The sequence below is a fragment of the Polypterus senegalus genome, chromosome 3, assembly GCF_016835505.1.
Source record: "Polypterus senegalus isolate Bchr_013 chromosome 3, ASM1683550v1, whole genome shotgun sequence".
NCBI lineage: Eukaryota > Metazoa > Chordata > Cladistia > Polypteriformes > Polypteridae > Polypterus > Polypterus senegalus.
Window position 1 is genome coordinate 250,852,147 of NC_053156.1, and position 14,694 is coordinate 250,866,840.

Sequence of the window (14,694 nt, forward strand, 5' to 3'; positions counted from 1 at the left end):
TGATTTTATCGATGAAACCGGTTGTGTCCTTACAACGCTTGACAGATGCCAAATGTCACTTCAACACAACAAATCCTGCAAATACTGTCATAATTGAAACAAACCATGAAACTGAAACCGATTAAAGAGTAAGCTCAGCGCACAGCTTGGTCATGTTACAACCGGAGGGCCGAACTGACAACATGGTATACAAAGAGATCCTTAACAAATAATTATTGGCATATTTTCCCTCAGTTTAAAAAGGTTTAATTTTCTTCTCAATAAAAATTTTAATGCAGTACTTCGCCGCTGCAAAGCGCGGGTATTTTGCTAGTGTATATATATATATATATGTGTGTATATAGATATATATATATATATATATATATATATATATGAACCTTGGATGCCAGCATCATATATATATATATATATATATATATATATATATATATATATATATAGCCTCAGTATTTTTCAAAAACTAATTGTACTTGAAACTGCTTAAGTTACTATTACTTACTTACTGTTAAGTTCTTTTTGTCGGCAAGTTCCTACTTATATGTGTGTTTTGCTTGTTTTACTTTAAAAAGAAATGGCTACAAGTTCTTATACTGCTCAGCTAGGGCAATTGGCATGGCTGATATGACAAGAGGATATCTGCATTGGGTCAATGAAAGAGGAACCATGTTACCCCAAGGTCCTGTTCTTCTCAGTCCAAGCAGCCTGTTTTCTGCACTGCACAGGTATGGCATGTTTTATGCATAATTCTACCAATGTTAAAGGGTTTTAGGGAGTTTATGTTTGTTCCTAAATTACTGCATTTAAGCAAAAAAAATGTAACCAGAATCTGCCAAGTATAAATTGAAAAATTGTTTTTTTTAACTTCCTACTATCTTAGCTTATGAAGGGGAAATACAACAGTCCTTCTGTCATCCAATAATACATCTATTTCCGGATCTTTTGGAGCTGGATGATGCTCTAGTTTTTTATAGAGTACACTCACACACACAATTAGTCACTGACACAAAGTTGAAGTAACCTGTATTATTTATGGTGTATATGGAAAAACAGGGTAGGTAATTGCTGTTGTTTTAGATGTTCTAGTCTTTCTGAAACAGACATAGCATATATACAGTACATCTGGAGACAACCATGAATATAACAATGTATTAATCATGTGACACTGAACTCAAAACTGTAATTTTGGCTTTTTATTTTCTCTTTGTGTAGTGTCTATTGTTCAGTTTTGTTTTTGCTTTTTACCTGAAAACTTGGTGGTTTAAAGTGCACGGACTGGAGAAGTTGGGGAGAGGTGTTTTAGAAATAAACCCAGTAGGTGAAGCCTTTTTAGCAGCAGATTTCTCATTTGAGAATCATGCCTGGCCCCGTGATACTATAATTTTCCAAATAATTTATGTAGGAAGATGTTATAAAAATGTATCTATTTAAAATATTTTAGTTTAGCAATATTTTTTAGATATTTAGTTAAAACATTTTGTTCTTGCAAGATTATAACTTGATTCAACATCAGTAGTGTTTGTGGCAGAGGATTCTGTCACTAACTGTATATCAAAAAATAAAAGTATTAAAACATCACAATTTGATAGTGTATTAGTGGATGAATACATTAGGTGCAGTTAATGTTTATTGGTTTTGTTTTCATTGAACATTGAATGATTTTAGCTAACAGTTCTGTATTTTGTTTTGGCATATTTTTTAAAAATGAATACAAATCCCTTAATTGTTTGTTTTTAATGCATCAAAAAGAAATGTATATTTACATTTTGTTTTGTTTACAATAGCTTACCCAGGCTGTGTTGTTCAGTGTACTCCATTCCCATGGGTACTTTGTGTTATGCTTCAGAAGCACCAAAATGACATGGGCCTTGAAGGAAAGCACACAAAACCTTAAGGTATCTCCAAAAATACCCATTAGTGGAGGAAAACATGAAACAACAACAACAACAACATTTATTTATATAGCACATTTTCATACAAACAGTAGCTCAAAGTGCTTTAAATATTAAAGAATAGAAAAATGAAAGACACAATTATAAAACAAAATAAATCAACAATAATTAACATCGAATAAAAGTAAGGTTCAATGGCCAAGGGGGACAGAAAAAACAAAAAAACTCCAGACGGCTGGAGAAAAATAAAATCTGTAGGGATTCCAGACCATGAGACCGCCCAGTCCCCTCTGGGCTTTCTACCTAACATAAATGAAACAGTCCTCTTTGGATTTAGGATTCTCACAGAAGGGCTTGATGATGATGATGGTCACGTAGACTTCTGCCTTTTAATCCGTCCATCATTGTTGGAGCATCATGAAGCTTTGAGTAGGTGGTGGTGGCAGGCCACCACCACAACGAAAAAAAGAAACAGAAAAGAGAGTAGGGGTCAGTACGGATTTTAGAGCCACCATGAATAGTTATTTTGAGGAAATTGAACATATAGAGTATCAGGATTAAGTTAAATTACGATTAAAATGAAGTTATAAAAAGGCCATGTTAAAGTAATGTGTTTTCAGCAGTGTTTTAAAGTGCTCTACTGTATCAGCCTGGCGAATTCCTATTGGCAGGCTATTCCAGATTTTAGGTGCATAACAGCAGAAGGCCGCCTCACCACTTCTTTTAAGTTTTGTTCTTGGAATTCTAAGGAGACACTCATTTGAGGATCTGAGGTTACGATTTGGAATATAAGGTGTCAGACATTCCGATATATAAGATGGGGAGATTATTTAAGGCTTTATAAACCATAAGCAGAATTTTAAAGTCAATTCTGAATGACACAGGTAACCAGTGTAGTGACATTAAAACTGGAGAAATGTGTTTGGATTTTCTTTTCCTAGTTAGGATTCTAGCAGCTGCATTCTGCACTAGTTGCAACGATTTATATCTTTTTTTGGGTAGTCCTGAGAGGAGTGCGTTACAGTAATCTAGTCGACTGAAAACAAACGCGTGAACTAATTTCTCAGCATCTTTCAGTGATATAAGAGGTCTAACTTTACTTATGTTTCTTAAGTAAAAAATGCTGTCCTAATGATCTGATTAATATGTGATTTAAAATTCAGATTACAGTCAACAATCACCCCTAAGCTTTTTACCTCCGTCTTGACTTTTAATCCTAATGTATCCAGTTTATTTCTAATAGCCTCATTGTATCCATTATTGCTGATCACTAAGATTTCAGTTTCTCTTTATTTAACTTGAGAAAATTACTATTCATCCATTCTGAGATACAAGTCAGACATTCTGTTAGTGAATCAATAGAATCAGGGTCATCAGGTGCTATTGATAAGTACAGCTGTGTGTCATCAGCATAGCTGTGGTAGCTCACGTTGTGCCCTGAGATAATCTGACCTAACGGAAGCATGTAGATTGAGAATAACAGCGGACCCAGGATAGAGCCTTGTGGAACACCATATCGGATATCATGTGTCTTCGAGTTGTAATTCCCACAACTAACAAAAATTTTCTCCCTGTCAGGTAGGATTCAAACCAATTTAAGACTGCCAGAGAGGCCCACCCATTGACTAAGGCGATTTCTAAGAATGTTGTGATCAATGGTGTCAAATGCAGCACTCAGATCTAAGAGGATGAGAACAGATAAATCGCCTCTGTCTGCATTTACCCGCAAGTCATTTACTACTTTAACGAGTGCAGTTTCTGTGCTGTGATTTGTTCTAAAACCCGACTGAAATTTATCAAGAATAGCATGTTTATTTAGGTGGTCATTTAACTGCATAATGACTGCCTTCTCCAGAACTTTACTTAAGAAAGGCAGGTTAGAGATGGGTCTAAAATTTTCAAGAGCTGAGAGGTCGAGATTATGTTTCTTAAGTAGGGGTTTAACTACAGCAGTCTTAAGACAGTCTGGGAAGACCCCCGTATCTAGTGACGAATTTACTATGTCCAGAACATTATCAATTAGCACGCCTGATACTTCTTTGAAAAACCTTGTTGGTATCGGGTCAAGGACGCAGGTGGAGGGTTTTAATTGAGAGGTTATTTTCTTTAAATCAGGTAAATCTATCCTAGTGAAAGAGTTTAATTTGTTTATAACAGGATGCTGGGGTTTAGGAGGATCCTTAGTGTTGGAGGGATACACAGCTAGTGACAAGGGCAAACATAGTTTTTATAAATAAAAAGATTAATACTCCACATAAAAATGCTCTATACTAACAAAAAATTGTGTGGAGCACAAACGGCAAAAAGGAATTGCCTGAAAAAGCAAAGGAAATCCAAGGTGAACAAAGTCCCAATATGAAATCTAGAGAGTGGTCAAGAATAGAGCAAATGGTCAAAATATCCCAAAAAACAACAAAAAAACTGAAAATTTGAAAAGAAGCGCTCATCAAACTTCCAAGTGCATTTGAATAAAATGTAAGGTACTGTGGGATAACCTCTCCCTTTATAGGGCGAGGTTCAATACCTTGTAGTGATGGATAGGTGGCCCTGCTTCTTGGGGAACCACCTACAAAACAAAATAACCCTAACACAATACACATTGACATAAAGAAACAAAAAAATCAACACTGGCAACAAAGACTATGGACAAAGTAAACATAAAAACAGCATGTGTACCCCAGCTGGATGAGTTCTGGCTGAAACATAACCATGTATACAGAGGTAACTCATAAATGGTTTAAATTAATGGTTTTACCGGGGAAAATTTAATTTACAAAAAAAGGTGAAAATATTACTGACTTTGACTCTTTGTATTAAAAACATTTAATTATTATAGGTATTTGGATTAAATAAAATTGTTGTTAATTGTTATATGAATTATGGTAGACATTTGTTTATTGAGGTAGAGTAATTGTTTTGAAAAATTTGAAATTCCTGAGCAGTGGAAATAAATGTATACAAATAACTTCTTAGGAAGAGTAAGTGGGAGGTAATCTATCACTGTGGGAGGAATTATTATATTTAGATGTGGTACCTGTGTATATATTTGTTATATAAGTATTTTTTGATTTAGTGTGTGTATTTTGTGGAAGTACCAGTTAATAAATCTTTTTGTACCAATATGGTAGAGTGACAGAGCCATATTCTTATTCATGAACCCTCAAATCTTGAAGATTGTTCTCAACCTTAACAGTATACTACCATTAACCTGTCTTCCAGGGAATATGTCCATGACACTATTTCATAGTAAAAAACACAAAGGTTTGTAGAAGGTTCCAAAATGCTACAATACAAATTAAATAATTGTTATTTAAGCTGTACAGAATATCAAAAAACAAATGGAAAATGTATTACAGTAATTCAAGCTCTGAATTAACTGTCTTTTTCAGCAAAGGGGCATTAATTTGGTTGTCAATATCCAACAATTTGAAAAAAAAAAAACATACAGTACAATATACACTAAACCATGTGGGAAAATAAATAAAACTACAGTATCATTAATTTATTTGATTATTAGTTACAGTTCTTATTTAACTGCTTTTTACTATTAAACAGCTTAGGTAATGAGGGTACAAATGACCTCTTATATGAGATGGATTTAATTTGCGTTGCATTGCTTTTCAAACTGCAAAAATTCAGTTGATATAGCCATTTACTGTTTTACGCACATGAAAACACATAATTATTTATGCAAGAATCCCAAAACATTAGTTTTACCTAACTAAGTATATGTTCATATTAGTCATGGTAATTTGATTTGCAGTCTTAAATTTTGAAGATTTCCCATTCATTACATACACACTGTGACTTTGAGTGCATGTTCAGAATGTTTTCTTCTAATTTGGCTTGGGCTTTCAGCTAGCACTGTTTGTTAAGGTACTTTCTTTTAGAATGGGTTCAGATCATAAAGCAATCCGTATTATGACAGTAAAGAACTTCAGAACCATTCAGGTGGAGGAACAAAATGTTAAGAGAGGGGATAGTGTAAAGTGCTTTTGTATAGTAACATCAACTGCACTGCCCCATAACAGCTCTTTAAAACATAGATTAATTCTACAAGGTAAACAGATACAATGTATAAGGTTTCAGCAAATATGCTTTTGTCAAAAGCTGAAAAGCATTATGTCCTCAAAAAATATCTTATACTTGGAAGAAAGCAAAGTTTTTATATTACCAAATATTAAAAATATGGAAAATGAAAAGGAATTAACTTGCTTAGAGATCTTTATATAGACAACGTCTTTGCATCCTATGAAAAATTACATTCCAAATTTAACATTCCAGCTACACATTTCTTTCACTATCTTCAAATCAGGAACTTTGTTAAACAGAACCTTCCAGATTTTCCTCATCTTGCACCCTCAACCATGCTGGAAAAATTATTGCTCAATTTCAAGGAGTTAGACTCCATCTCTACAATATATAAAATCATTTTACAATCCCTCCCTTTCAAAGATCCAAGAGAACACTGGGAAAAAGATCTCTCAATTAATATATCAGAAAAGGAGTGGAAAGTAGCAATGCAGAGAATTCACTCGAGCTCCATATGCGCAAAGCATACAATTATACAACTCAAAATTATATATCGAGCACATCTGTCTCGACTAAAACTCTCCAAACTGTTTCCAGGACATGATCCAACCTGCGAACGTTGCAACCAAGTCCCAGCCTCAACAGGTCACATGTTCTGGGCCTGCACCAAATTAACATTATTCTGGACAAAAATTTTTAATTACCTCTCAGACAGCCTTGGACTCACAATCCCTCCTAACCCATTAACAGCTGTGTTTGGGGTTCTTCCAGAGGGGTTTAAAGTGGAGAAGGACAAACAAATTGTGATTGCATTCACTACACTGTTGGCACGCAGACTCATTCTGATAAATTGGAAGAATCCAAACTCTCCTCTTTTAAGTCAGTGGGAAACTGATGTGTTATATTATTTGAAATTGGAAAAATCAAATACTCAGTTAGAGGATCTGTACAGACCTTTTTCAAAACATGGCAGGATCTAATCAGTAATATTTTAAAATAAGTTCATAAAGCACAGAGAATTTTTTTTTTTTTTAAATTAGGTATGTTTACAAGCCTTAAATTTAACGTTATTTGGCTTGCTCTCTCTCTCAGGGGTGGGGATCGATCTGTTCTTAACTCAATTTTTCTTTTTGTAAAATCTTGATTGCTTTGTATGGATTGTAATAAAATTAATAAAAAAAAAAAAAAAATGGAAAATGAACATAATTTGGCAAACAGTTCAATAATTGAAAAGGAGTAACTCATCCTTGTTAAACTCTCAGCAGCCCTAAGGGTTTTGCGACAAAATTTAACAGTGTTCCATGGCATTCTCATTAGCTTCACACAAGTGCTGAAAATGGATTGGTCTGAAAGGCTGCTACAAAAGTGATCGGGGTAGAATATTGTAATTATCACTGTGTTCTGTGTGGAATGATGTAATCTTTATTAACTTACTGATCAGTCATTTTTTCTTTTTTTTTCTTTTTGTTGAATCCAGTGCACCAGGAGTAAATAAATAAATGTTTTATAGATTAGACCACTGTTAATTTTTTGGATAGTAGTAGAGTGTTTGACAGTACATTACAAATAAAGTGGTTAAGTGCAGTTCTTCAAATGCAGTATTTTAAATACAGTTTCCTCACAATAATATAGTTTCAGTTTGTTCCACTTATAAGAAAGTAAAGAAGGATGAGGAAAAAGTGGACTTGAAGACTAATTTAAAAAAATACAGATTTTGATTAGGAGCTATCATTTATTTAGGTAGTGTTGGTTAGCCCCTGACAATATCCAAAGCATTGCTTGACACTTTATGAATCCCTGATAAAAATGCTAATGGCAGTTTTTTAAATTAATTACTTTTTTCATGATGCCAAGTACACACTGAAACTTCTTAATATAGTTTGTATCAGTGGTAGTCAACAGCAGGTAAATTATATATGGTATAGTTGCATTCTGTATGGATGTATAATTTAAATTTACCACTTGAGTATGTTCTGACTTTTTGTATCTGCTTATTAATGATATGTATACATAATTTATTACAGATTATGTTTTATACATATTTTTCAGGGAGGTTATTGAAAAGAAGCCAGAGAAGTTCAAAATAGAATGTTTGAAGGACATAAGAACTTTATTCCATCCAAATACCGAGCCTTTTTATGCTGCTTTTGGGAATAGACCAACGGTAAGCAAAGCTTTTGGAATAGAACTCTCACTGTTTTATGGCCAAAAAAATTGTAGCCGAAGTGTGTTCGAACCAAGATATCGAACTGTTTACAAGTGTATTACAAGAGTTTTTCATATCTGATTAGAGTCAGTCTATAGAGATTATGTATGGATCCTCTTAGAAACTTTTAAAAATTGTATTGTATATCAAAATCTGCTCATTTCAGTTATGGGGTTGAAGCTTCTGTAGCCTCTCCTGATAGTATCTTGTGCATGACAAGAATCAACCTGCATTAATGCATGGAGCCGCACAGCTGTGTTCCTGTCTTTAAATTGTGTTATTTACCATTTGATCTGTCATTTCTGATGCCCATGTATGTATCAGCACACACATGTTACAGTTGTGTGTTAAAATCAACCATTAAGATTTAATTAAAGTGAATTACTGAAACATCATGTCCCTATCATCATTTTTTAATATTGAGCTAGGTGAGGCAGGGAACCTCATTTTTCATTCTGGAGTGAGGCAATAGATAGAAAAAATTATTGCAGTGCTATAAATTGCAATATTGTCTGCCATTTCTTTGCAATTCCTATATGCTAATTATTTTTGCTATGACACAATATATAAAAGTATACATCTGAGGAGTGTCTAAACTTTTTTGTAAATACTATAATTCTTTTGTTTCATCTGTGGAATTCTTGATCAGAAGTGTTACAGACAATTTAAGAAATACATACATGTATATACATACACACAGTACATATATATAACCAAAAATCAGAAAAAGTTGGGACAGGATGGAAAATGCAATGCCATCCCTTTTTACAACACTTAAAAGACATTTTGGCACTGAAGATACCAAACAATGAAGTGTTTCAGGTGTTATTTTGTCTCACTCTTCCTGCATACACATCTTAAGGTGTGCAACAGTACAGGGTCAACGTTGTTACATTTTTTATTTCAAAACTGCACACACTTCCTCTGTTTGGGACAAGTTAGAACTACAGGCGGGTCTGTCCAGTACCCGTACTTTTTGCCTTTGTAAAATGTGCAGAATGTGGTTTTGCATTGAATTGTCAAAAAATGCATGGGGATCCATAAAAAATGTCATTTTGAGAGCAGCATATGTTGCTCTAAAATCTCAGTGTACTTTTCTGCATTAATGCTGCCTTCACAGAAGCATAAATTACCTTTGCCAAGGGCACCGACACAACCTCATAACATGACAGACCCTGGCTTTTGGACTTGTTGCTGATAACAGTGTGGATGGTCCTTTTTGTCTTTGGTCAAGAGCACACAATGTCCATTTCTTCCATAAAAGATCTGGAGTACTGATTTATCGACCACAATACACATTTCCACTGTGTGATGGTCCATGCCAGATGCCTCCAAGTCAAGAGAAGTTGACACCGCTTCTGGACATGGTTAACATAAATCTTTTTTGCACAGTAAAAGTTTAAGTGGCATTTGTGTATGTAACTTTGCATTGCAGTGCTTGACAAAGGTTTGCCAAACTAATCACTTGCTCATGTGGTTATATCAGCCATCTGTGAGTGATGCTCCTTTATACAGTGCCATCTGAGGGATCAGAGATCTTGGGCATTCAGCTTAAGCTTGCACCCTTGCTTCTTTATGTAGTGAAATTCCTCCAGATTCCTTGAATCATTTAATGATATTATACACTGTAGGGGGAGAAATATGCAAATCCCTTTCAATCTTTCTTTGAGGAACACTGTTTTGAATCATCTCAATAATTTTCTCACACATTTGTTGACAAACTGGAGATCCTCTGCCCATCATTGCCTTTCATGGATATTGTTTTTGTACCCAATCATGATTACAGTCACCTGTTTACATCACCTGTTTAAAATCACATCATTATTTAATTATTTTACCTCATTACTGGTCCTAATTTGCCCTCCATCTAAACCTCTTTTGGAATGTGTTACAAGCCTGAAATACAGGAAGGGATGTTAACAAATCAAGTGAAACTGATCAGACAAAACATGAAATATCTTGTGTATATATAATAAAATAATTGTGTCTGCAATTAAATAAAAGTCAAAGTAAATTTAAGTTCACTGTGTTTTTTGTTTTATTTGCATTTTCCATACTATCCCAACTTTTTCTGATTCGGGGTTGTACAATATATATTATGATAATTTGTTTTAATGTACTGTATGTATCCATTCAAAAAATGCATTAGCCAACTTTGGGATATTAAAGTAATAGGTTTCAGTTATACAAAGGTATTTTATTTTTTGTGTGAGACATATGCTGTATAAAACTGACTATAGTTGAGTTTTAATTTGTAATGCCATATTATTGTGAAAGACCTCTAACATAATTAACTTGAAATTATGCGCTATATGGTTCTAAAATTCTCTAATACAATTAAATTGTTATATAATTCTTGTTCTACACATTATTCTTATGTAAAGCTTACATATTGTTTAGATTTTTACAAGTTTAATTTAAAATGATAAAAACAAAATAACTCTTTTTCCAAGTTTAAATTAGCCCACAGTAGCAATTTGTTGTTTTCTTCACAGTTAATCTTTGAATAATTTGAAGCAAAATGTCTTAAACATTTTTATTGCACTGTTAAATTGTACAATTATTGTTCTTGTATTACTGTTGTATATCACAAGTGTTTGAAAAGGGATTATCTTAATAATAAGCCTGCTTCAATTTTATTAGGATGTATACTCATATAAGGAGGTGGGAGTTCCTTTAAACCGAATTTTTACAGTTAATCCAAAAGGAGAGCTAATACAAGAGCATGCAAAAACCAATGTCTCATCGTAAGTAAAGGCTTACTTTTTCAGTTAAAAACTCTTATTTTTTAAAATGTTTATAGTGCAATAAGCTAATCATTCAAATTAGACATTCTGTTGAGCAAACACAACCATCCTGTATTTAGATTAAACTCTGTTTTTACTGTTGCCACACATTTCCTGATGACATTTTGTTAAAAGAGCCCTCTTCATAGACAACTGTGCATTCTATAGAATATTCCCTAAATCAGCAAAGTCACAATATAAAAAGCGTTACTTCTATAAATCTCACCATCTATTTTTAAAGCCACTTTTACCTGAGCAATATCCCAAAACATGGGTTGGGAAACCTATTCTGAGATCTGCTTAACCCAATTTAGGGTTGTACAGGTTCAGAGATTTCCCATAGGAGCACTGGATACATGGCAGGAAACAGCCCTGGATATAAAAGCATAGCCCTGGGTCACATCCTACTGGGCCACACATTACTTATCTTCTGTAGGAAGCATATAGAAGACATTTGATGCCCAAACCACCGTCACTGGCTTCCATCTACATAAACCAGTAATGACTTTGCTACAAGATCAACAGAAATTAATAAAGCTATTAAGACTACATCTGAAAACTATACAGAAAAAGTCGTCATGCTTCCAAACTAGGCTTGATCCATGCCTCAGCTGCACCTTGAGGCCATTTCTACACTATTTAACTTAATGGCACAAGTGCAAACCTAATTCTGGCTCCTCAAACAATTTAACTGAGCAGATCCAAGATCCAAAAAACTTCCCTTTGCAACTTCCGTTACAAAATACCAAAAGGAATGTGGCCATAACCTTGTCTGAAATGACTCTTTGAAAGTAACCCTGTTTCATAGTTAGTATGGGCTCAAAAATTGAGCAAAATATGAAAGCAGAGTACAGCAACGGACCATTTTTAGATATGAAAAACAGTATGAACTGAATAAATGCTTAATTTTGTGTTTTATAAACTTCCATAGCCTGACAATAAAGATGGCACTGTTTACGTTGTGCAAATTTGGTTTGATCTATTAAATACTGTTTACAAGAAAAAAAAAAGTTAGGACTTAGTCATTAAAGCATCAGGTTATGTAAGAAAACATTCCCAAAATAAGAGAAATACAAACTGTAATATAAACAGATAATAGATATATTTTTTGTGGTGCCTTTCTGCAGAGAGGCACTTGTATAGTTAAACTGAATTTTAGCACAGCCGGAGCACAAGGAAAATACAATATTTCAATAGTGTTGATTGCAAAATTCCTATTCAATTAAGAGTAAATGTAATGTAAAGGTGAAATTAAGACTACAGATTTACTTGCTTTCTTCCCACAACTGTTTGACTGAATGTCTGAGAGAAAACTAATTAAGTTATCTGTGTTTCAAATGTGAGTGAACATAAGTTGTAGTTCTTGTGATGAGTAAAATGATGCAACATTTATTTTCTCTTTATAAGGTATGTAAGGCTTGGTGAAGTTGTGGATCATGTGTTTCCGTTACTTAAGCGTGGAGATTCCTCGGATTTTCCCTGTTCAGATGTCTACAGTCAGTTCACATACTGGAGGGAACCTTTGCAACCAATGGACAATCCAGATGTTGACATCAAATCCAGCTGAATTTACTTGTTTGAATATTTACATTTGCAGCCACTTACCTCTATAGCACTTACTTAAATATGATTTTCTGTTTTTTTTGTGAATCACCATCTTTATGTGAGAGAGTGAGTGAGTAAGCTGTTTTTCCCCACCAATGTTGTACATCTTGGGGATATCGCCATCTTCTTCTGAGTGAGTGAGTTATTGTGCTTTTTCCCTCCTATGCTGTGCATCTTAGATGTGATATATTATTTTGATCTTAATGTGCTGGTTGTTTCACATTACACACATGAAAAATGAAAAGAGAATTCATTGCTGGTAGTATCTTTACCCGCCTGTAATAATACCACATTCAGGATTTACATTTTGTATAATAACTTTGGTTATAATTATAGGCACAAGGGAAAGAACTGCGGCCTTCAGGACATTGTCAGCTTTGTTTCCGGCAGGTGGAATCTTTTTTTCTGTAATCTTTTACTTTGAATGCCGCTGTTAACTTTACAAACTACTACAGCAGTTTAAAGGGAATTATTCCTAGAAGGGGTAAAAGGTTTCTGTTAGCAATATGATTTACTAGTAATGTGATCACTTTTGCAGCCGTATTTCTGTGTTATTAATGATGTAGTCTGTTAGTAATTGAAGCCAGATTACTTTATTGCTGCTTCTTATTACTTTATTGCTGCTTCTTATTACTTTATTGCTGCTTCTTATTTTTTTAACTTCAGGTCTTTAATTTTGAAAGGTAGGAGACATCTGCATGTTTTCCAAGCGTGTATGTGTCTTTTCTCTTTTTACTTTGGCTTCCTACCACAATATAAAACTGTTCAGTGTGATTATGGAAGTGTGCATATAAGTGTACTCCGGGATAGACCAGCATCGCATTCATGGTCACTTCCTGTAATCAGTAGTGCCAAGATAGGTGCCAGCTCCTTGAGACACCAGAATTGAGACAGTGAGGTCAGGAGTTATTACTGAATTAGTAGAGAAGCCAAGCATAGCATAAACTAAGCTAAGAAAATAATGCATTATGCTGGTGCTCATTTAAGTTTCACATATCCTAAGAAACTGGTTGCATTAATGGTTGCAAACTGAGCAGTGTGGCAGTAGTTTTGATGCTGCTGGAGGAGGAGATTGCACTTTCTCCCCTTTGTTACTTTGTGCCTTTTCTTCTCACATCCCACAGGTGAGCATGTTGGGTTTCCTAGTGAGATTTGTGATTGTGCAGTGTGGGTGTGGGTATGAGTGTGCCCTGAAAAGTATTGTCTCCATATTGCCAGTCAACTCCTGTCTTGTACCTTCTGCTGCTAAAAAAGGTTCATACTACACTCAACCATAAAATTAACTAATCAGAAAGTAGACTGATTGGAAGATGGATGAAGAATGGAACTCGACAGGCATTTTGATAAAGTTTTATGGATAATAATCTTACTTGTACAAGTTCGGTAGTATTAATCTATACAAATCATTCTCTGTGAATTCTTGCATTTTCTTTGTTATTGTAGCATATATGCAAATTTGTAAAAGAAAATTAGAAAAATAATATTGATTTAATGTTTCTTAAATCTTCACTATTTTGGATCATTCTTTTCATTATTGAGTTACAGGTGCACATTATATAAATCAAATTAAATGAAATAATATCAAATGCATAGCTACATACTGACCCCATAGGTTTTAAGAGATCCTTTTTAAAATTAAAATTTAAAAAGAAAGCCTATGTGGTCTTTAATCTTTGTTTTTGTTAGCATAGTCTGGTATGCACTATTTAGTTTGAAGTTTGTAGAAAATTTAAATGTTGCTGGTTTGCTTTTTAATGGAAATAATATTCTTCTTCTTTATAGCCAACACTATTGTCCATGAACGGATAACAAGCAATGAATGGTACTATTTACTTCTTTCATTTCATGAACAGATAACAAGCAAACAGTGAATGATACTTTTTACTTTTATCACTTCTTTATTGTACAGTGTTGCAAGCATAGTAATTCAGTGATATTTTGCTTTACTGTACAGAGAGTAAAATGCTTATTCTTTCAATGAAAGAGCTATTGTATAAACATGCCATTTTATTACCATCTAAATGGTAACTGACTTACAAATTTTGTAAGTAATGGTACGGCATACAGTATGTATATAACACTTAAATGTATATAGCTGTAAAAATGTATATTTTAATAAAGGCTATATTTTAAAATTTCATTTTATTATTCTTGTGTATGTGGTAATTGTGTA

General features: G+C 33.9%; 1 protein-coding gene across 2 annotated transcripts in view; it reads left to right on the plus strand.

Annotated features, from left to right (window-relative positions):
* lpin1a (lipin 1a) overlaps nucleotides 1-14,472 on the plus strand; it is a 93,940-nt gene extending 79,468 nt beyond the window's left edge. For both annotated transcript variants that reach the window (XM_039748924.1, XM_039748925.1), the window contains exons 18-21: nucleotides 573-725; nucleotides 7,974-8,088; nucleotides 10,774-10,877; nucleotides 12,324-14,472. In XM_039748924.1, coding sequence (XP_039604858.1) covers nucleotides 573-725; nucleotides 7,974-8,088; nucleotides 10,774-10,877; nucleotides 12,324-12,483 — 532 coding nt within the window. In that variant the 3' untranslated portion in view covers nucleotides 12,484-14,472. The remainder of the gene's footprint in view (nucleotides 1-572; nucleotides 726-7,973; nucleotides 8,089-10,773; nucleotides 10,878-12,323) is intronic.
* Nucleotides 14,473-14,694: the final 222 nt, after the last annotated feature.